Below are 23,656 nucleotides of genomic sequence, written 5' to 3' on the forward strand. Positions count from 1 at the left end.
TTGTCCTGACAGGTACTCGGGCCCTTGACTGGCCACTGTTAGAAACAGGATACTGGGTTTGATTGACCTTCAGTCTGTCCCAGTATAGCAGTGCTTATATATTTACATACCTCTGGTCAATCATCCTTTACATCTTTCTCCCACGCTGGTCTCTAACACTCCAGAGTCCCTGCACTCCAGCCTTGTTTAAACAATAGGTGCGGTGCATTAAAAGGATGAACTTGGGGCAGAATCTCAACCCTCCTGAAGTCTCCTTGCCTTCCTACACTGTTTCATGGCCTTCAACAGCTCCACAGCCTTCAGCCACAGGGGCCCCGAATCTGCTCAGGCCACTTCCAAAGCACCGCTGTTGCTTTCTGCTGATGTGACCTTGTCTACCAAAGATGTTCCCATCCTTTGTACCTCACACGAGCAGCAGACTCCCCTGGTTACCTCATTAGCATGGTGGCTGCCACAAAACCTGCACTGCTGCATTATTTCAGGCCATGCTGCCAAGACACCTAGGGCTACAGCCTGACAAGCATCAGAGAACTCTCCCCCCCACCCCCACACACAGATCAGGAAAATGCTCAGCACCAATTCCTCCTTGCTGTAAAACAGACACTGTAAATCCAAGCAGGTTCAATTCTTTTACTCTAACCTAAACTTTCTTATGGCTGAAGTTTGTCTGCTGCAGCCTGTTTTTCTCACAGGTACTCAAAGTTCTCCCCCCCCCCCTCCTTCCCACCTCAATGAAGAAGGTGGAAGCAAAGACACAGACCACTCCTCAACCTGACAACAACACCTGGGGGGGGGGGGGGGAGGATGGAGGGGAGGAGGGACCTGGTACCTGGGTGTAACACCAGAGGCAAATATTCAGAACTAATCCCTGCCTCCAGTCCAAATCCAAAACACTTTTTCTTTTGAGAAAAATTGCAGCTTTAGAATTCTTAATCTTTTCACCTTTCCTTTCTTCTTTTTTCCTTTCATTCAAAGGTATATAGCCTACCTCAGCCAGACCTGGCCTGCACAGGATAGCAACTTTACTGTCTGCTGGAAACTGAGAGCTGCTGGCTGGAGGTGAGCTGAATAGAATACTTATAAGACCACGTTCTAGCCAGTAGTTTGCTGTCTCCATATGCTGGTAGGAGTTCATATATCACACATCTGGACTGATCTGGAGGGATGCTAAGGAAATATTGAAGAATATATAGAACAAAGTTTAATATTTAGAGGTACAAAGTCCAATTATGTGTTTTTATAAGATCATTCTGGGAGGAATGGGGTTATGGCGATAATATTTATTTATTTATTTAGATTTTGCTCACACCTTTTTCAGTAGTATTATTGTTTAATTATTAAAATATCAGGGGAGAACCCAGGGCTGGCTTAAGCATTAGGTGAACTAGGTAGTCATCTCGTTTGGCAGCTTCTTGGAGGGGGGTGGCATCAAAAAGCAGCTGCTTACAATGCAAAATATAAACTGGGTCCTGACAGCTATACAAATGCAAACAACCATCAGCATATACTTTTACCCACAGGGAGGGTGGACACTTTTCAAACAGCCCATTTATAAATGACTGTTGGAAATTGTCCTCATGGGGGTGGGGGGTGGGGGAAGTCTATAAGTGGCACTGGGAAAATCTGCGCCGTGTCATTTCTATAAAGGTCACTTAACGATAAGTAAACTTTATAGAATAATGACTGTTGGAAATTGTCCTCATTGGGGGAAAATTCTATAAGTGGTGTCGGGGAAAATCTGCGCCAATGCCATTTCTATAAAGGTCACTTAGAGATAAGTAACCTTTATAGAATAATAAAAAACCTTTATAGAACAGCACTAGGCATGGATTCCCATGGTGGTGTTCCTTGGTCTGCTGCTACCCGGATCGGATTGCCACTGCGCACCCTCTCTGGGTGCAGCATCCCCCCTGGTACAGCATCGTCCCCCCCAGACCAGCAGCGACACCTCCAGGTGCAGCGCCCCCCCCCCCCCCCCCCCCCCAGTGCACTGCTCTTACCTCCTAGGGTGCTGGGAGCAGCCGTGCGGCTGTTGGCTCTGCTGGTTGCCTGCTCCCTCTGCCCTGGAACAGGAAGTAACATCAGAGGGAGCAGGGAACCGGCAGAGCCGACAGCCGTGCGGCTGCTCCCTGTACCCCTCCTGCAGCGTGCACCTTGTGCGGACTGCCCCCACTGCCCTGCCCATACCCAACTTTGGGCGCGAGGATTTACACCTGTTATAATAGAATAGTGCATAGGCAGATCCATGCATGTCCTAATTAGTGCCAAATAACATCAATAATTGTTAACGGCTCATTAACTAGATTGTGTGCAGATCTGGGATCCACACCCACATTTGGGCAATCTTTACAGAATACAGGGGATTATGTGTATATAAGTAAAGCACAAAGTATGATGCCCATTTTGTGCAGGATTGTCCAGGTAATCTTGATTGTTGAGACTGATTATCAGGGGAAAGAGTGGCTAGGGATTTGACAGTTGACTGGAGGTCAAAGCCATGGCCCTGGAGAAGCCTAGAGCCCTGAACGTTTATTGAAGGGGAGCACAAGACTGAAAAAACGGCCCAGAGTGTCTAATTCCTTTGCATTAGCCATGAAAATGGGGAGCAAAGTGGAGCAGAATGAACGTGAAGGCATCAGAGGAGTGCAAAAATAGAAACTGAAAAGGGTCACTCGGTCAACCCACTTTGCCTTTATGTGCCTGCTTACTGTGGCATTCTCCTTCCCTTTCACCTGAGGTCCCTTTGTGTCTATCTTATGGCTGCTCGAATTCTGCCTTTGTTTTGGCTCATGTTCACTCTGCTGGAAGTTTATTCCAGGCGTCCGTTACCCTCTCACTGAAAAAAAAAATAATTTCTCTGATTCATTCTGAGCTTCCACTCCTCCAACATCATAAGATGATCCACTAGCCCTTTAGGTTTTTCATTTGATGGAAAATGCTATCTTATAGTGCTTTAGAGAAGCTGCTGGATATGAATGTTTGATCAAGTCTTTCTTCTAGATGGTATGACTGAGGAAGCTAGAGCATACCATCTAGAAGAAAGAACTGCTCTACCTTGTCAGTGTCTTTTTTTGTACATGTGAATAATGATGAGAACCAGGGTTGGCTTTAGGGTAGGACAAGTGGGGGGAAAGTTCCATTTGACCAGAAGCCCCAAGTGTGAGTAAACCAGGAGTGCCCTGCCAACTCAACCTGTCCTCTCCATCCCTAACATGAACAATCCTGGAGCACCACAAAGTCCCCAGCTGACTCAAAATGCCCTTTTGTTTTTGGGGGGGGGGCATGGACGGAGGAAGGATGCTCCCTTTGTCTAAAGGGTACAGCTGAGTGAAGGGTTCCCCCCCCACTCGGGCACCAACTACCCCAGAACTGACCCTAAAAAGAGTAGGGGGTTAGGAACAAGATTGAGAAAAGAAGGGGAATAAATAATGGTGAGAGTGTAAGGAAGCGAGAATGAAAGTATGGAAGAGGAGGCTGTCCTTTGGGGTGGAAATTGGGGTAACTACTCTGGACACCATTCTTTAGAGTGCCCTGCACCACTGTGGTACCTCTGCTATGATATCACTTCCTGCCTGGAGTCGCAGTGACCCATGAAACAGCAACATGGACCTCAGATATAGTGGTAGATGGTCTGGAGAAGGCTTCCCTGCCCCAATGCCGATGTCTTCTACTTTTCCTCACTTATTTCTTCATAATAACACAATGCAGAAAGAAGGCATTTAATTAATAAAAATGTTTGGAATAGGGAGGTGGGGTCCCAGTCTTCATAAATTGGTGCCTTGATAAGCCTGTTAGTTTTTAATGCATGACGAATTTCTGTATCGTTCAGCCATCCCAAGTATCTCTATTGCTGGACTCAAAACCTAAAGAGTATCACAACAAGCAGGTGAGGTCTAATAGGAAAAGCAGCAAGGAAGCAAACCACCGCACTCACCTTACAGCCACAAGCTGCCAAGGCAGGAGCCAGGGGAAGGCTGATCTTATCCCCCACACCACCTGTAGAATGCTTGTCCACTATCAGGCCATGCCAACTCTCTGGCCACTCCAGGACTTTACCAGAGAGTATCATCTCTTGAGTGAGTGACTGCGTCTCTTCCGGCTCCATACCACACAGTCGTATAGCCATCAGTAAAGCTCCTGAGAGTGCAAAACTGAGATTGTTATCACGAAAAGGGTAGTGATCAAAATGCTTAACAGTCTTGGTTCTGACCATCAGCTGGTCTGGAGACTGTTGCTGTTACAGAGATGTGATGGGGTGAAACATAGCTAGAAATTGTACTAACTTACACTCTGTTTAAAATAACATTCAAGGGGGGGCTCCCCTTTCCCCCTATACAGAGCTTCCTTAACCCCCAAAAAGATTGAAAACAGTGCGATTAGGACATAGAAGGAAGCACATTAATTGCTGACAAATTATAGATTCTATGGATGCATTTCTTACCTATCTGAGAGTCTTGGATTGATCTGTGTTTCACAGCCTGGATAAAGTGCTGGATGTCTTTTTTCTGTAGTTTCTCCCCATCTCGCTTCTTCCTGATCAGCTCTGGAAAGCTCAGGTTCTTCCCAGAAGCCATGTTCTCTGCAGGGATAACACAGATTATAGAAAGTTCAGTGAGAAAGGAGGGGACTTATTTCTTGTGAGAAGGGATTAGGGTGGATTCGGCTTGACACTTGCAGCACTCCAGCCCCATCAATACAGAGAGACATCAACCCCCCCCCCCCCAAGAGGAAGAGGAAAAACACAGGCATTTGGGTACTCATCAGTACAGATGTTTATTGTCCCAGCTGTTACCTCAACAACTGCTCAAGGCAAGCTTGTGCAGGGATTGAGTTTGGATTCGGCTCATACCCTTTCAGGAGTAACTCAAGGAGAGTTACAGTCAGAGTAGGTATTTCCCTGTTCCTGGAGGACCTTGTAATCAGTGGCGTAGCAAGGGGGGGGAGGGGCGGTCCATCCCGGGTGTCAGCTCAAGGGGGGGGTGCTCCCTGCCAGCTCCCCTCCCCGGGTGCAGCACGATTACACCCCCCCCCCGACCCAGTGCCTACCCTCCTCCGTCCAACCAGCTCCCTACCTTTAAAAAAATATCGGAATCCGAGGCGAGGCGCAGCGCCTTGCGCCTGCACGTAAAAGAAATGTGGACCGTCTCATCGGGCCTTCCCTCGCTCTATCTGTCCCACCCTCCGCTGACGTAACTTACTATTTCCGCAAGGGTGGGACAGACAGAGCGAGAGAAGGTCCGATGAGCTGGTCCACATTTCTTTTACGTGCAGGCGCGAGGCGCTGCACCTCGCCTCGGATTCCAATATTTTTCTTAAAGGTAGGGAGTTGCACGGAGGAGGGTAGGCACTGGGTCGGGAGGGGGGGTGTCATCGTGCTGCACCTGGGGGGGGTGCAACAGCGAACCGCCCCACCCCGGGTGGCAGCCCCCTTGCTACGCCACTGCTTGTAATCTAAGTTTATACTTAAGCAATGAAGGGTTAAGTGACCTGCCCAAAGTCACAAAGAGCAGCGGTGGGATTTGAACCCTGGCTTCCTTGTGCCATTCCTTCACTCTGCATTGCTACATTCACTGCCATGTTGTAATTGCGGCTGCCCTTGTGGTATATCCAAAGTAATGTTACTTTTGCTTTCCCTAGCTAAGCAGGAGAGATCCTGTGACACAGTACTGTGTGCACCTAGTAGTGCTAGAGAAATGGTCAGCAGCAATCAGCACCCTGTGGTTCCGAGCTTTCAGTTCATGAGCATTGGGCAAGCTAGATGATCTGTCTGTGAATGTGTAGCAGTGACAAGCTAGAACTCTAGATACTCAAAGCTTCTTTCGATCTTCCCCTGGAGTCCCTCTAATACAGCTGAGTAAACCTTTGGGAAGTCCACACAATAGCATCTGTTGAGCCTCTTCTGGAATTCTGCTTCTGTCTCGCTGAATCTAGAAATACTCGATGCCCTATTAATCTTCTTCCAGACTTCAACTTCTGTAATTCTGGCTCTAGAGGCAGACAACCCCTATGGTTACAACAATGAGCTGAGAGCCTTGGAAAGCAGCGTTAAAATACCACCTTTCCCAATGACTCACCTTGTCTCAAGTTTGGAAAGGCAGGAAATTCAATCCAAATATTCTCCTAATGTTGTATCCCTCACTCTCGAGACTCACCGCCCTACTTCAGGAACCTCAAATACTAGTTACTTGCAGCCTCTGCCGATCCTCTACAGATGCCTGCCTCTCTCATCTGACTGTTGACAACATTTTGGATCATTTTACCTTGACACTGCTAGCAAGTGCATTTGAAATGCTAGAGAGAACAGAATTTTACCAAGTCAAGTGTACATAAGTTACACTGTAACCAGCTGAGAGAAAAGTTAACAGAAAGCAAGTCACACAAGGACAGTGCTCACCCCTATGCTTCCATTATTTACATACCATGTAAGGAATCTTGTAATCTATGCCACAGTCCTGTCTGATATGTCAGAAACCCTCTCTGTATCTGAAAAAGGCTGCTTCAGTGACGCTCCATCCACTGCTTGTAATAAATGAACAGAGAAAACTTCTGAGTCCACAGTCATTGGAGTGGAACGAGGGGGGGGGGGGGGGGGGGGGGGGGAGAGTCACATTTATTGCACTAAACTGATGCCTAGTGTCTACATTTAATGAGATAAAGATAAAAAGGGAACAAAGAGGAATACTTAAGCAAAAGTTATGACAGACAGGAAATGGGGAAATATAATCTCAAATATAATCTTCAATATTTTGACACCCAACAGACAGGACTTAATAAGGATCTGTGTTTTCTAGCCCAGTATATACCATAAAGTTGTATTTCTCTGTTTATTTCTCTGTTTATCACCCTCCTCTCACCTACCAACACCCATCCTGTTAGAATATCAATGAAATGCTTTGATGTCCCCATGCATACCCCCACCCTCCCACTCTGTCAGACTGTCAAAGTAATGCTTTGATGTTTCTCTTATATATACTACCTGCTACCACATTTGCTTATTTCCGATCAGACGAAGAAGGGCAACCTTCGAAAGCTAATCAAGAAATGTATTAAGTTATGTCCAATAAAAAAGGTATCATCTTATTTTCTTTTCCATGTTTTATTTTGTTTGATTTCTATTGATAACCTTTAAGAGTGGACTAACACGGCTACCACACCTCTCTATTTAACATGTAGAATCCCAAAGAGTAGCAAGATTCCATGTAGAACCCCAAAGAGTAGCAACATTCCAAGTAGACTCTCAAAGACTAGCAAGATTCCATGTAGAATCCCAAAGAGTAGCAACATTCCATGTAGAATCCCAAAGAGTAGCAAGATTCCATGTAGAAGAAGGGCAACCTTTGAAAGCTAATCAAGAAATGTATTAAGTTATGTCCAATAAAAAAGGTATCATCTTATTTTCTTTTCCATGTTTTATTTTGTTTGATTTCTATTGATAACCTTTAAGAGTGGACTAACACGGCTACCACACCTCTCTACTTAAATTGTAACCAGAAAGCAAAGTTTATATCAGACCAAAACCAAAACTTTGACTTATCTTTTGCACATAGATCTTATTTTTCGCAAAACATAGTAACATTTATTTATTTATTTATTTATTGCATTTGTATCCCACATTTTCCCACCTCTTTGCGGGCTCAGTGTGGCTTACAATACGATATGAATGATGGAAATACAATTTGTTACAACTTGGTTATGGATTACATTGTGAAGAGTTATACAAGACAACCGGAGTGTTGTTAAGGAATATAAACACTGGAACCAAACCTTGAAACATTGGAAGGAGACAGCGGGAGGTTAAAAGGGCATTATGTATGGTATACATATTTCTGTGAGTAAGGGTATGAGTGAGGTGAGACTACGGGGGATGAGAGTTCAGAAGTGGATGTATTGATGCATTAGTGAACAGTGAGTGTAAGCTTTATGTGTTTTGCTTCTTTCCGTAGATTTTTTCAAAAAGATGGGTCTTCAATAGTTTGCGGAAGGAGGTTTGCTCGTGGATCGTTCTCAGGTTGCGCGGCAGTGCATTCCAGTACTGCGTGCCCACGTGAGAAAAGGTTGACGCGTGTAGCGTCTTGTATTTTACGCCCTTGCAATTAGGGAAGTGGAGGTTGAGGAAGGTTCGGGATGATCTTTTGGCGTTTCTGGGTGGTAGGTCTATTAACTCAGACATGTAGGCTGGAGCTTCGCCGTGAATGATTTTGTGGATTAACGTGCATACTTTAAAAGTAATGCGTTCCTTGAGTGGAAGCCAGTGTAGCTTCTCTCGTAAGGGTTTTGCACTTTCATATTTTGGTTTTCCGAAGATGAGTCTGGCTGCTGTATTCTGGGCTGTTTGAAGTTTCCTCAGTATTTGCTCTTTGCAACCTGCGTATAGTGAGTTGCAGTAATCCAGATGGCTTAATACGAGGGATTGCACTAGGCAGCGAAAGACGGATCTTGGGAAGAATGGTCTTATTCTTTTCAGTTTCCACATGCAGTAGAACATCTTTTTGGTTGTATTGTTTGCATGAGTTTCGAGTGTTAAGTGGCGGTCGATGGTGACTCCAAGGATTTTTAGCGTTTCTGAGATTGGAAGGTTTAGTTTTGGTGTGTTTATGGCGGTAAATTCATTCGTGTTGTATTGGGAGGTGAGTATCAGGGATTGAGTTTTTTCTGCATTTAATTTCAGACGAAATGCATTTGCCCATGTGTTCATGATGTGTAGACTTTGATTGATTTCGTTATAGATTTCTTTGATGTCCTGTTTGAAAGGGATGTATATTGTTACATCATCGGCGTATATATATGGGTTGAGGTTATGGTTTGATAGGAGTTTTGCCAAAGGGATCATCATTAGGTTGAAAATGGTTGGTGAGAGGGGTTATCCTTGTGGTACTCCACATTCAGGTGTCCATGCATTGGATGTGGTTGAATTTGATGTAACTTGATACGAACGCTGTGTTAGGAACCCCTTGAACCAGTTCAGGACATTTCCTCCAATGCCAAAATATTCAAGTATGTGTAATAGGATTCCGTGGTCAACCATATCGAAGGCACTTGACATGTCAAATTGTAGGAGGAGTATATTGTTTCCGGTTGCTATTGTTTGTTTAAATTTGGTCATGAAGGTGACTAGGACCGTTTCTGTGCTATGATTTGATCGGAATCCTGATTGGGCATCATGCAGTATTGAGTGTTTGTTTAGGTAGTTTGTGAGTTGTTTTGTTACCATTCCTTCAGTTATTTTGGTTATTAGTGGTATGGATGCTACTGGTCTGTAGTTGGTTATTTCGCTCGTGCTTTTCTTTGTGTCTTTAGGAATTGGGGTGAGTAAGATTTTTCCTTTTTCTTTTGGGAAAAGTCCGTTTTGTAGCATGAAGTTTACGTGTCTCGTTAGGTCTATTATGAATTGTTGAGGAGCAGATTTCATGAGGTTATTTGGGCAAATGTCTAGTTTGCAGTGGGATTTGGCAAATCTTTTAAGTGTTTCAGAGATGAGGTCTTCTGATAGTAGTTCGAATTCGGTCCAGGTTCTGTCTGCTGGGTATGTTCCTTCTTCTGGATCTAGACAATCTAGAATTGTGGCGTATTCAATAGGGCTAGCGGGTATTTTGAGTCGTAATTGTATAATTTTCTCCTCGAAGTATTTTGCAAGGTTGTCTACATCTGGTATGTCTTTGCCGTTGTTTGTGACTGGTGTGGTGTCTAACAGTTTGTTCACAAGGTTGAAGAGTTTATGTGTGTCTTTGTAGTTTGGTCCTATTATTGTTTTGTAATGTAGTCTTTTAGTCTGTTTTATGGTATATTTGTATTTTCTCCGAAGCAATTTCCAGGCGTTTAGTGTTTGTTCGTCTCTCTTTTTGTTCCATGCGCGTTCTAGTTTTCTGACTTGTGTTTTAAGTTTTTTCAGCTCTTCGGTGAACCACGGATTTGATTTTTTTCCTGTGCGATGTTCTGGTTTGGATTGGGGCAATTTTGTCAAGTGTTGTTGTGCATACATCGTCCCATTCTTGGAGGAATTGGATGGTGTCAGCAATTGTTGACCATTCGTTCTGGTAGATCTGTTGCCAGAATATTGTGGGGTCTATTTTTCCTCTTGTTGTGTATGTTGTTCGTTCATGTTTATTGATTGTTTTTATGTGTGTTTTTCGCCAGCAGAGAGAGACATTTGCTTTATGGTGGTCTGACCATAATGTAGGTGTCCATCTTGTGTTGGTGAGTGTGATCGTTGAGTCCGGTTCGAATTTGCTTGTTATGATATCAAGTGTGTGTCCTTTTTTGTGTGTTGGTTGCGTGTTGGGTGCTTGCAGATCCCAGAGTTTTAAGAATTCTTTGCATTCTCGTGTGCTTGGTGAGGTATCATCTTCTAGGTGTAGGTTGATGTCTCCTATTATAAGGATGTTTGAGGCGGATACACAGGAGTTCGAGATGAAGTCCATAAGTTGCGTTTGGGAGTCTTGCCATTTTCCTGGTGGTCTGTAGAATAGGATTGTGTTCAGGTGTCCTATTAGGTTTGGTGATTAATCCTTGTCGATGCAATTTCAAGTTGTGGTGAGGTGGATTCACCCGTAATTGTGATGGTGAATTCGGGTTTGTAAATTATGTCTATTCCGCCTCCTCTTTTTCCATTTCTTGTCCAGTGGATGATTTTGTATTCTGGTGGGCATGTTTGTAGGATGGCGGGGTCTGTGGGGCTATGGAACCAGGTTTCTGTGATAAATAGAAGGTCTAGGTTATCTGTAGTGATCCAGTCTTGTATGTCTACTGAGTTTCTTACTGCTGATCTTGCATTGATGTATCCTAGCTGGATTGAGTGGTATGGTTCTGTGGGGGGGTTCGATGTGTTTATTTTTATTAGTTGTCTGTTTCTTCGGTGGTTGAGTTTGTTGTTGTTGTTGTTGTTGTTTTCTTCTTTTTGTTGGTGGTGTTCATATCCGGAGATTTTTCCTTTTGGTTGGTTATTGTAAATGACGGCAGAAAAAGGCCTGCACGGTCCATCCAGTCTGCCCAAGAAGATAAATTCATATGTGCTACTTTTTTATTTGTACTGTCCTCTTCAGTGTACAGACCGTATAAGTCTGGCCAGCCCTATCCTCGCCTCCCAAGCACCAACCCCGCCTCCCAACCACCAGCTCTGGCACAGATCGTATAAGTCTGCTCAGCACTATCCCCGCCGCCCAACCACCAGCCCCGGCACAGACCGTATAAGTCTGCCCAGCACTAGTCCCGCCTCCCAGCCACCAGCTCTGCCACCCATTCTAGGCTAAGCTCCTGAGGATCCCTTCCTTCTGCACAGGATTCCTTTATGCTTATCCCACGCATGTTTGAATTCCGTTACCGTTTTCATCTCCACCACCTCCCGTGAGAGGGCATTCCAAGCATCCACCACCCTCTCCGTGAAAAAATACTTCCTGACATTCTTCTTGAGTCTGTCCCCCTTTAATCTCATTTCATGCCCTCTCGTTCTACCGCCTTCCCATCTCTGGAAAAGGTTCGTTTGCGGATTAATACCTTTCAAATATTTGAACGTCTGTATCATATCACCCCTGTTCCTCCTTTCCTCCAGGGTATACATGTTCAGGTCCGCAAGTCTCTCCTCATATGTCTTGTATCTATGAATATGCGTGAGATAAAATTGCATACAACGGAGGTAGCGCATTCAAATCTATCTCATGCACATTCTTTGTGGGTATCCTGAGAACCTGACTGGCTAAGTGCATCCCAAGGACTGGGTTGAGAACCCCTGATCTAGAGCAAAGTAATTTGTTTTTGGTCAGAAAATATAGATCCCCCCCTCCCCCCCCCCCCCCCCCCCCCCCCCCCCCCCGGATAAGAGATTATAGAACTGCTATGGATTCTGCAAAGAAAGAAATATTTTTCTGAAAAAAAATACAGAAGGCAATAATATCAAGGCCTGATGAGTTATTTCCTATTGTTCAACATTTGTTGAATGAAGCAATTAGTAACAGAAATGACGATATACTACTACTACTAACTAACATTTCTAAAGCGCTACTAGGGTTACGCAGCGCTGTACAATTTAAACATAGAAGGACAGTCCCTGCTCAAAGAGCTTACAATCTAAAAGACAAGAGAACAATCTAAAGACAAGTGAACAATCTAGAGGACGAGTGAACAGTTAATCTGATAGGGTGGATAGATTGGGGCATTTTATATTTCTCGAGCGGTTAGGCGCCGAAGGTTAGTAACAGAAATGACGATATGCCTTTTGCCAAATGTAAGACCAAGAAAGAAAATTTGACTCTTGTGTCAGATAATCAGAATATTACCTGTGATAGATTGTTGTTGAGCAAGTGCAGGAGACAACTATGACAGATGCTTATAATTGTAGATACTGTCCTATCACAGAACAGGATAATACAGCCTCTAGTTAAAATAGCTGCTTCCTTCCTGAAGGAATTATATAAGAACATAAGCATTGCCATAGTAGGACAGACCAAAAGTCCATCAAGCCCAGTATCCTGTTTCTAGCAGCGGCCAATCCAGGTCACAAGTACCTGGCAAGATCCCCAAAACAGTACAATACATTTTACGCTGCTTATCCTAGATTTAAGCAGTGGATTTTTCTAAATCCATCTTAATAATGGCTTACGGACTTTTCTTTTAGGAAGATATCCAAATCCAAACCTTTTTCAAACCCTGCTAAACTAACTGTTTTTACCACATTCTCTGACATTGAATCTACCTGAGGGAAGGAGAGATGCTAAGCATATTGAAACAGGCTTTGCCATGCTTATTGCTAACAAGATAGTTAGTTTAATGATGGATTGCCATCTAATCTCAACTCTCCCTTTTCTTGGACACTGATTGAACACATGGTAGGAGCACAACTAGATACATTTGTGCAAATGCATGTTATATTAGATGAATTGCAACATGGCTTCTGTGTGTAACACAGAACTGAGATCTTGTTAACTTCCTTGTTAGACTCTATGGAGGTCTTTTACTAAGGTGCACTAGCCAGTGGCGTAGCCACAGGTGGGCCGGGGCCCACCCACTTAGGGCTCAGGCCCACCCAACAGCAGCACACATTTAGTGGTAGCTGGTGGGGATCCCAAGCTCCGCCAGCTGAATACCCCTCCTCCTGATGGTGCTGAAAACATTGCTTTCCACTTCAGAAGTCTGAGCTTCCTAAGCTGCCGATACTGGCAACTGTGCATGCTCACTTTTCAGCGCATGCCTGCAGCAGGCTGCCAAAGTAAAGAGCAGTGTTTTCCTGCCAGCGGAGATATTTTTTTAAGTTGGTGGGGGAGGGGGGAGAATACTTGTGCCCACCCACTTCTTGTCTAGGCCCACCCAAAATCTGCTGTCTGGCTACGCCCCTGGCACTAGCGTTTTTAGTTCACACTAAAAATCGGCTAGCTCTAAGTGCTGACACACCCGTTACATTCCTATGTGCGTCTCAGCACTTAGCTCCAGCTTAATTTTAGCACGAGCTAAAAACGTTAGCACACCTTAGTAAAAGACCCCCCTATATTAGGAGGATTAGATCACTGTTACCCTGCTTCCTTATTTATGGATTTAGCTACCACCTTTGATACTATTGGGCTCAATATTGAAAGAGATAGATGTCCAAAAAGTGACATAAATCAGCATTTGGACGGTTATCTCAGAGAAACGTCCAAATCAGTATTATCAAAACCTCTTTTTGGATGTCTTTCTCTGAAGTCTGTCAGAATGACGTCCAAATCTCAAGAGGGCTTGCCAGGGGTGTGGTCAAGGTGGAACTTGGGCGTTCCTAAGACTTGGACTTCTTTCAGCCATAATGGAACAAAACAAAAACGTCCAGGACTAAAACATAGACGTTTTGAGCTAGACCTGTTTTTTTATTACAAATAAGGCACAAAAAGGTGCCCCAAATGTGTTGGAATGTAATTGTATTTTACATGCATTGCCTGTCACCTATTATTTCTCTGTGATTACTCTGTGACCTCTGATGTGAATTACTTAGAGAGGTCACACAGCTATGCAACTTCCTGTGGGGGTCAGATGCAGCAGACACAGCACATGGAGCACATGGAGCTCATGATCTCTCCTAACCTGAGAGGATCTATGGTGGTGTGAGCATCCATTACCATCTAAGCACATGGAAGGAGCTGATAAGACAAATGTATAGTAATATGTATATATAAGCCTGTCTGATTATAATCTAACTGCAAACTGTGAGTAAACAGATGTTTTGTTACTTCAACTTTAAAGTGACTCAGCAGTGAATTATTCAGGGGTGAATGAGAGAGAGATGAAGAAAGAAATTAACATTTCTAAAGCTGAAGCTGTGTGTACTAAAATCTGCTAATTATTTACTACAAATAATCCAACAAAAGGGTTATGGGCCCAGGGCTCAGGAATTGAAAAAGAAGAGAAATATTACCAGGCAGAAAAAAAAGGCCACATTTTTCTCTTAAGTTTTAAAGGAAAGATTCAGTCTGTCTCTCTCTCCCCCCCACACAGCAGACAGAAGGCTAAGAAAATGGCTGAGGGAAGAAATTCACCATTGTTCTACTCTCTCAAGGTGCCTAAATTAACTGAGTTTAATTATCGGCAGTGGGAATTAAGATTCATATGTCTCCTTCGAGCAAAAAGATTAAATATATGCTTAGATCAAGACAGAACAGCTGAAAATATGGCTGAATGGGACAATGCAAACTATTATGTGAAGTGCATGCTTTTGGAAGCTCTCTCAGAGAAACAAGCCATATTAGTGGAGGGAAAAGATACACCAAAGGACATTTTATATAAACTGAGAACTATGTATGCAACTACATATGCAAAGCAGCAACCAATTTGGCTGGCAGAGTTGAATGAAACCAAATTAAGGGATAAAAGTAAATGTAATGATCACATTATGCATCTTATGTCTTCATTTCAAAAGCTAGAACTTTCTGGAATTCCCATGTGTGATGCATTGAAAAGAGCATTTCTTTTTACCTCACTATCAAAGAAGTTTGATGTTTTTAGGTCTGTAAATGAGGCCATTGAAGGGCAATCTTTTGAACAGGCAACATCAAAACTAAGGCAGGAATGCATAATAAATGATTCTGAGGAGATGTGTTCTCAAAGCAAGTCAGAGAGAAATGAAACAAATTTCTTGGCAAAGAACAGAGGAAGGCGGAGCTATGGGAAAACTCCACCCAAGGGCAAGCTGATTTGCTACTCATGTGGAAAGGAGGGACATGTATCTAAATGGTGTAAGGAAACACAAAACACTCCCTCTAGCTCACCTAAGCCAATGGAACTAAAGAATTTTCAAACCAGGAAATGTATGAAGGACAAAAATAAACACAAGGGCTTTCTAATGGCAGAAAAATCTTTGACTATGGTAAATAATAATTCAAATGAAAGTACTTGGATTTTGGATTCGGGGAGCACATGCCATTTAACCAATTGTAAGAATTTCTTTCAGGAAATGTGTCCAGAGGAAGGTATTCTTAAAACTGCAAACGCAGGGACTGCTAAGATCCAAGCAAAAGGTATTGGATTCTTAAAATGCAAAGTGTCTAATGAAGTTAAAGAAATTCCTGTAAGTGATGTCTTGTATATTCCCCAAGCAGTTTGTAATATGCTTAGTGTATCTACATTAGATAAGAAGGGATTTGTGATTCATTTTGAAAACAGTAAGTGCACAATCTCTAAAAATGATGAAGTGTATGCTGAAGCTTTTATGCATAATGATGTTTATAAGCTGAACATTTCAGGTGAAGCCTCACATATGGCGCAAGTAAGGAAGAATGATGGTAAATGTAGTCTGGAAATCTGGCACCGCCGCCTGGGACATCGTGATTCTAAGGTGATCCAGGATCTTTACAGTAAGCAACTGGCCACCGGCATTCAGATAAGTGCAGATGCTGGTAAAATGGAGAAATGCATAGACTGTGTTACTCAAAAAGGTGTGAGACCCTCATTTCCTGCATACACAGGAAATAGGAGTAATAAAGTACTGGACTTAATACACAGTGACTTATGTGGACCGTTTAATATCCCATCATTGGGAAATAACAGATTTGTGCTAATATTCTTGGATGATTTCTCTAGATACTGTGTGGCCTATTTGCTGAAAGAAAAAAGTCAAGTCACAGACATGCTGAAGAAATACGTAGCCATGGTGAGCAATAAATTTGAAAGAAAACCAAAGGTTCTTCAGACCGACAATGGTGGTGAGTTCATTTCACAAAGCATGCGCACATTTCTAGAACAAGAAGGCATTCAACATATCACAACAGTAGCTTATACACCAGAGCAAAATTCTGTTGCAGAGAGAAAATTTAGGTCACTTGTGGAAATGACCAGATGTATGCTGTCAGATAGCAATCTCCCTAAAAGACTATGGGGGGAAGCCATTCTCACAGCAGTGTACCTACAAAACAGAATGCCAACTAAAGGCGCTGAGCGCACACCACATGAGACATGGCATGGTAGGAAGCCAAACCTGTCACACATAAGAACATTTGGAAGTACAGCATATGCTCATATACCAAAGCAAAGAAGGCATAAGCTGGATTCCACAACAGAAAGGGGCATTTTAGTTGGCTATACTCCAGGACACAAAGGATATAGAATTTTGAATCTGAAAACTGGCATTGTTGGCATAAGACATGTTACATATTTTGATGAAAACAAAAGGGTTGATAAAGGCTGGATTATCCCAGATGAGCCTTATCATCCAGAATATGAAACTAGAACCATAATAGACATGCCAGTGTATATAAATGCCATACCAAGGCAGATGTCTGAAAGCAACTCACCTGTATCTAACGAGGAACAGGCAGAGGAAACAGACACAGAAAGGATCATTGAAGAAGACAGTACAGTTGGAGAAGGGGAATCAATTGGAGAAGGACTCTCAGATTTAGAGGATGCGGAAAGGTCAGACCAACCTGTTGTCAGACGCTCATCCAGGGAAAACAAAGGTGTTCCACCCCCAAGACTGTCTTACCTAACAAAGTCAGCAGAAGCTCAAGAGCCCTTAACATGGGATGAGATTGAGAAAATGCCAGCAGAAGAAGCTGCTGAATGGCATAAAGCTGCACAAGAAGAAATTGATGCATTGGATAAAAATAATACTTGGATTCTTACAAAATTACCTCCTGGCAAGAAAGCTATAGGATGCAAATGGGTATTCAAGTTAAAAAGGAATGCACAAGGAAAAGTGGAAAGGTATAAAGCCAGATTAGTGGCAAAGGGATATCTTCAAAAATATGGAGAAGATTTTGATGAAGTGTTTGCACCTGTAGTGAAACACACGACAATCAGAACACTTCTGAGCATTGCAGTCTCAAAAGGCATGCAAGTCAAACACATTGATGTGAAAACAGCGTTTCTTCACGGAGATATAACTGAAGACTTGTACATGGAACAACCAACAGGTTTCATAAATACAAAACAAAGACAGCTAGTGTGTAAATTAAACAAAGGTCTTTATGGATTAAAGCAAAGTGCAAAATGTTGGAATGAAAAATTGCATGAAATATTGACAAATTTAGGATTTAAGCAAGGTGAAGCAGATAAATGTTTGTACACTAGGTGCACAAATGGACAATATGCATACATTTTAGCTTTTGTTGATGATCTGCTCATTGCAAGCAAAAGTGAGCAAGAGTACAAGGACATTGTAAAGTGTTTAAACCACAATGTTGAGATAAAAGAACTTGGTAATGTGTCATACTATCTTGGTATAGAAATTGAGAAACAAAATGATGGTTCTTATCTTCTAAGCCAGAAGCAGAAAATAAATGAGCTTATTGAAAGTTTAGGTATGCAAGATGCCCAAGTTGTAAGCACTCCCATGATCACTGATTTTCTGAAGGATGAAACAGTAAGAGAACCTTTACCAGATAACATCCAATATAGATCAGCCATAGGTAAGCTTTTATATCTAGCTACCACATACAGGGCTGATATAGCAAATGCAGTAGGAATTTTGAGCAGAAGGGTCAGCTCACCTACCAAATCAGATTGGACTGCAGTTAAAAGGATGGTAAGGTATTTAAAGGGTACCATTGATTGTAAATTAAAGATTTCAGCCAATAGTAATCCAAAAATAATATGTTACTGTGATTCAGATTGGGCAGGGGATCATTCTAATTATAAATCCACAAGTGGATATGTGTTTATGTATGGAAATGTACAAATTTCATGGGCCAGTCATAAACAAAGTATTGTGAGTTTGTCTTCTACAGAAGCTGAATATGTGGCCGTATCGGAAGCGTGCAGAGAACTGATGTGGATTGAAAAACTTATGCTGGATTTTGGAATAGCTGAACAGAGACCAATCCAGATAATGGAAGATAATCAGAGCTGCATCCGACTGTCACAGAATGACAAGGTTCAGTCACGCACCAAGCACATCGCAACGAAATACCACAACGTGCGAGAGTTGGCGAAAGAAGGGGTCATCAGTCTACACTATTGTCACACCAGTGAGATGACAGCTGACATCATGACCAAACCGTTACCCAGAGAACATTTTGTGAATCTGCGTATAAAGCTTGGACTTTGTATGAATAAATAATTGCATGACAGTTATGCATGAGAAGGGGTTTGTTGGAATGTAATTGTATTTTACATGCATTGCCTGTCACCTATTATTTCTCTGTGATTACTCTGTGACCTCTGATGTGAATTACTTAGAGAGGTCACACAGCTATGCAACTTCCTGTGGGGGTCAGATGCAGCAGACACAGCACATGGAGCACATGGAGCTCATGATCTCTCCTAACCTGAGAGGATCTATGGTGGTGTGAGCATCCATTACCATCTAAGCACATGGAAGGAGCTGATAATACAAATGTATAGTAATATGTATATATAAGCCTGTCTGATTATAATCTAACTACAAACTGTGAGTAAACAGATGTTTTGTTACTTCAACTTTAAAGTGACTCAGCAGTGAATTATTCAGGGGTGAATGAGAGAGAGATGAAGAAAGAAATTAACATTTCTAAAGCTGAAGCTGTGTGTACTAAAATCTGCTAATTATTTACTACAAATAATCCAACAAAATGACCACTGGAAGGAATCAGGGATGATCTCCTCTTACTCCTCTAGTGGTCATTAACTCCCTCCCACCCCCCAAAATGTGATGCAAAACATTTCTTGCCCGCTTCTGTGTCACCCTCAGATGTTATACTCAGGTCCATCAGAATAGCATGCAGGTCCCTGGACTAGTCTAGTAGTGGGTGCAGTGCACTGCAGACAGGTGGACACAGCCTCCTACCTCTCCCTACCTGTTACAATTGTGGAGGAAACTGCAAGCCCTCCAAAACTCACTGTACTCACAAATAAGTGTCCCCTTCATCCGTAAGGGCTATGGTAGTGGTGTACATTTGGAGGTAGTGGGTTTTGGGGGGGCTCAGCAGACAAAGTAAGGGAGCAATGGTCAGATGTGTACTTGGGACCATTTTATGAAGTGCACTGCAGTTAGGGTTACCATTTTGTGTCCTCTGAAAAAGAGGACACATGTCACGCCCCCTACCCCGCCACGCCTCATGCCCCGCCCCTGCCACGCCCCCTTCAGGTCCGGGTTCCGCCCCTATTCCCCCCCCCCCCCGTCACATAGTCCCCTCCCCCCCATCACATACCCCCCCCTCACTTACTGTCTAGCCCTGGTGGTCTAGTAGCGTCTTCTCTTCGGAGCAGGAAAGAGCCCCCTCTTTCCTGTCCGGAGCGCTGCCTGCCCTTGCCTGCTGCATCCTCCTCGGTATGGCTGGGGATTCAAAATGGCCACCGAGAGTTGAAGCGGCCTCGCGAGAGTTCAACTCTCGGCGGCCATTTTGAATCCCCAGCCAGACCGAGAAGGATGATAGACAGGGGAGGCAGCGCTCCGGGCAGGAAAGAGGGGGCTCTTTCCTGCCCCGAAGACGTCACTAGACCACCAGGGAACATGGTAAGGAAGGGGAGGGGACGGGAGACTAGGTCACCAGACCCACGGCGCCGATCGCCCGCCCACCGCACGCACGCGCCTGCCCGCACCCGCGCCCACGTTTGTCCAGAAATCCGGACAAACGTGGGCGGGGGCAAAATCCGCCGGACGCCCCGGACATACCCTCAAAAAGAGGACATGTCCGGGGAAATCCGGACGTATGGTAACCCTAACTGCAGTGCCCCCTAGGGTGGCCTATTGCTTTCCTAGGATGTCAGGGGGACCAGTCTACTAAAAATGCTGTCTCCCCCTATATCTTAATGGCTTGATTTTTCACTTGGATTTTTTTTTTTTTTTCAAAAATGGACCCAAAAGATCCCATCCAAAGCACCAAACCTTGTTTGAAACAGTATTTGAAAAAAAAAAAAAAAAAAAGACAACCTTTTTCTTTTTCAAAAATTACCTTCTTTCCTTTTCAGATTTTGGTTGTGCAAAACGTGCAAAGTCGGACTTAGATGTCATATCGAAAATGCCTCCTCCACATCACTATGACATAAGAGAAGTGGAGACAGTTGTCCAAGTTAAAAGGAGATATAAATATTACAATAGATTGTGGTCTTACTGAGCCATCTTTGTGGTTTGTTTTTCTTCATTCTTTCATTTTCTTTCCTACAATGGATTTGGCTGTATTACTTAATGCAAATGTTATCTTGTGATTGCATCTTTAAACACTGCATGAATAAAAAAATAAATCACAACAGATCTTTAGGTAAGGAAAGTAAATAAAAGTGAGAGGAAAAGAAAACCAATATAGTTCTCCAAACTAGTGGCTGAAAAATTAAAGGCAAAAGAACGCAAAAAGAGGGACACAGAAAAGATTACGGGATAAAACGGAAAGAAATGAAGAGAGAAATAAAGCTGGCAAAAGCACAGGCAGAAGGAAACATAGCTACAGATATAAAAACAGGCGACACGACTTTTTTCAGGTATGTTGGGGAAAAGAGGAAGGCTAGAAATGGAAGTGTTAGACTGAAAGATGCTGAGAACCATTATGTGGAGAGTGATGAGGAAAAAGCAGATATGGTGAATAAATACTCCTGTGTTTAGGGAAGAAAATCCTGGAAAAGGACAGAGCCGGTAGTGGGAGGCGGGGCTGGAGGTTGGGAGGCAGGGATAGTGCGGGGCAGACTTATACGGTCTGTGCCAGAGCCAGTGGTGGGAGGCGGGACTGGAGGTTGGGAGGCAGGGATAGCGCTGGGCAGACTTATACGGTCTGTGCCAGAGCCGGTGGTGGGAGGCGGGGATAGTGCTGGGCAGACTTATATGGTCTGTGCCCTGAAGAGCACAGGTACAAATCAAAGTAGGGTATACACAAAAGTAGCACACATGAGTTGTCTTGTTGGGCAGACTGGATGGACCGTGCAGGTCTTTTTCTGCCGTCATCTACTATGTTACTATGTTAGTTGGCTGACAATGGCATATATGGGAATGGGGTGGATATTGCGTCGTTCGTGGAAAAAAGTGTTTATGAACAACTTGAAAAACTGAAAGTGGACAAAGTCATGGGGCTGAATGAGATCTATCCCAGGCTATTGAGGGAGCGCAGAGAGGTTCTGGTGGGTCCTCTTAAGGATTTATTTTTAAATCCTTAGAGATGGGGAAGTTTGAAGGGATTGGAGAAGAGTGGATGTGGTCCCTATTCACAAAAGTGGTGACAGAGAAGAAGCTGGAAACTACAGACTGGTAACATTGCAATGTCAACGCAATGGACAATAAAACATTTTAATAGACAGCATAGGGTGTATTTATCCAGGTGGTCTTTCTTTGCTATAAAGAAATCAAACCAAAACCAGCCTGAAATTGGTATTTGGTTTTGGCTAAAAATGCTGGTGCATTTTCGGCTGAAACCAAAACTGTGCTGTGCAGCCCCACTGCCTCTCTGCTCCCCCCCCAACAGAAGAAGTACCTTCTCTCCCCTTAAACAGAAGGAGCACGCCTCCCGCTGCACTACTGTTTCATTGGTGGTGTAATGGTTAGCCAGGACAGCAGCGATCCCCAGTCATTCCTGTTTACTCTGGCTTCTCAGTCAAAATGGCTGCCAGGACTTTCAGCAGCAGTTGGTCCCAGCAACCATTTTGACCACAAAGCCAGTGTGGGTTGCAGTGACTGGAGATTGTGGATAGCCATTACACTACAAATGATATGGTAGGCTCAGGGGGGCCCTATAGATGGGTCTATGGGGCCCTACATGTGTGTCTAGGAGGGGGGGCCTACTTCTCTTTGGCAGGGAGGGATGAGGAGGGGGGGCTGTTCCCATTGGGGGCCAGGCCAGGTTGGGGCAGTTTTAGCTTCATTTTTAGCTAAACTGAGTGGCAAATTTCTGCCACAGGTGAGGTTTCAATCGAAACCTAAAACCCTAGTTTTGGTCAGCCAGAAAAATGCAAATATCGTTCTGATTAAGGGTATTATTTTGATATTTCTTTTAGCTGATAATTACTGGGGTGTATTCAGTGTGAATATTACCATCAGTAACAGAGGTACTGGGGGGGGGGGGGGGGGGGGGGGGGGAGGTCAGCTAGTACAACTGCAAAAGAGCCACACAGTAAAGGACTCCTTTCTTGCTATGTTCCAAATGCCCCACTGTCCCTTTGCTGCTGACATAGGTCGTTTCCCCAGCACACCAAGGATTTTAATTTGCTTCACTCTGCTGTGCCCCATACCACTACTACTACTTATCACTTCTATAGCGCTACAAGGCATATGCAGCGCTGTACACCATACACGAAAAGACAGTCCCTGCTCAAAGAGCTCACAATCTAAATATGGAATGTTGCTAGTGGAATAGCAACATTCCATGTAGAATCTCAAATAGTAGGAACATTCCATGTTCCACTGCACTAACCACTAGGCTACTCCTCCACTAGCAACATTCCATGTAGAAGCCTGCCCTTGCAGATCAGCAACGCGGCCGCGCAGGCTTCTGTTTCTGTGAGTCTGACGTCCTGCACGTACGTGCAGGACGTCAGACTCACAGAAACAGAAGCCTGCGCGGCCGCGTTGCTGATCTGCAAGGGCAGGCTTCTACATTACTACTACTACTACTTAACACTTCTATAGCACTACAAGGCATACGCAGCGCTGTACACCATACCTATAAAGACAGTCCCTGCTCAAAGAGCTCACAATCTAGATAAGACAGGTAAACAGACAGAAAAATTAAGAGGTAAGGGAATAAAAGAGGTGGAGTAAAGGGCAAGTGAGTAGTGGTTAGGGGTCAAAAGCAGTGTCAAAGAGGTGTATCCCCATCCTACACATTCACCCTAACCCTGTGCCACCTTAGCCTCCCCAAGCAGCTGAGTCAGCCTAGGAGAGCCAGCGAGAAAGGGACAATGAGTCCATCAGGAGCAACAGAGATTAAGCATCACACAAAGAGAGACAAAGACCACAATGAGTCCATGGGGAGGAAGGAGTAAGCATCAGACAGAGAGAGAGAGAGATAAAGATCAAAAGTAAAACTATGAATGGTGACTTGCTCAAGAACTTGTAAATATGCTCTTTTGTTTTTGGAACTACAGTATGTAACTCAAGCTTTTATATTGATTATAGGGGCATTGTCGTCTTTGTCTCTCTCTCTCTTGCTCCAAACGGACTCATTCTCCCTTATTCTCTTTCTTTCTGGCTCTGACTCGTCTGTCTTTCATTCTTTGTCTGACTCATGGGAAGTGGTAGAAGCTACAGACTTTCTTCCCACTTTCATTTTCAGGGGAAACTCCACAAGAGGTTTCCCCTTGAAAATGT

The 23,656-nt window shown here is 43.7% G+C and overlaps 1 protein-coding gene across 4 annotated transcripts in view; it reads right to left on the reverse strand.

The window, feature by feature from the left end:
- Positions 1–23,656, reverse strand: part of TYMP (thymidine phosphorylase) — a 56,099-nt gene that overhangs the window by 23,471 nt on the left and 8,972 nt on the right. The window contains exons 1-3 of one of the 4 annotated variants that reach the window (XM_030217126.1): positions 6,420–6,506; positions 4,442–4,579; positions 3,935–4,137 (exon numbers count right to left, since the gene is read on the reverse strand). In XM_030217126.1, coding sequence (XP_030072986.1) covers positions 3,935–4,137; positions 4,442–4,574 — 336 coding nt within the window. In that variant the 5' untranslated portion in view covers positions 4,575–4,579; positions 6,420–6,506. Of the gene's footprint in view, positions 1–3,934; positions 4,138–4,441; positions 4,580–4,792; positions 4,876–6,074; positions 6,281–6,419; positions 6,507–23,656 lie in introns of those variants that run through there. The other 3 variants (XM_030217124.1, XM_030217128.1, XM_030217127.1) reach the window with 3 other exon arrangements.

The sequence above is a fragment of the Microcaecilia unicolor genome, chromosome 10 (genome assembly GCF_901765095.1).
Source record: "Microcaecilia unicolor chromosome 10, aMicUni1.1, whole genome shotgun sequence".
In the NCBI taxonomy this organism is placed as follows: domain Eukaryota; kingdom Metazoa; phylum Chordata; class Amphibia; order Gymnophiona; family Siphonopidae; genus Microcaecilia; species Microcaecilia unicolor.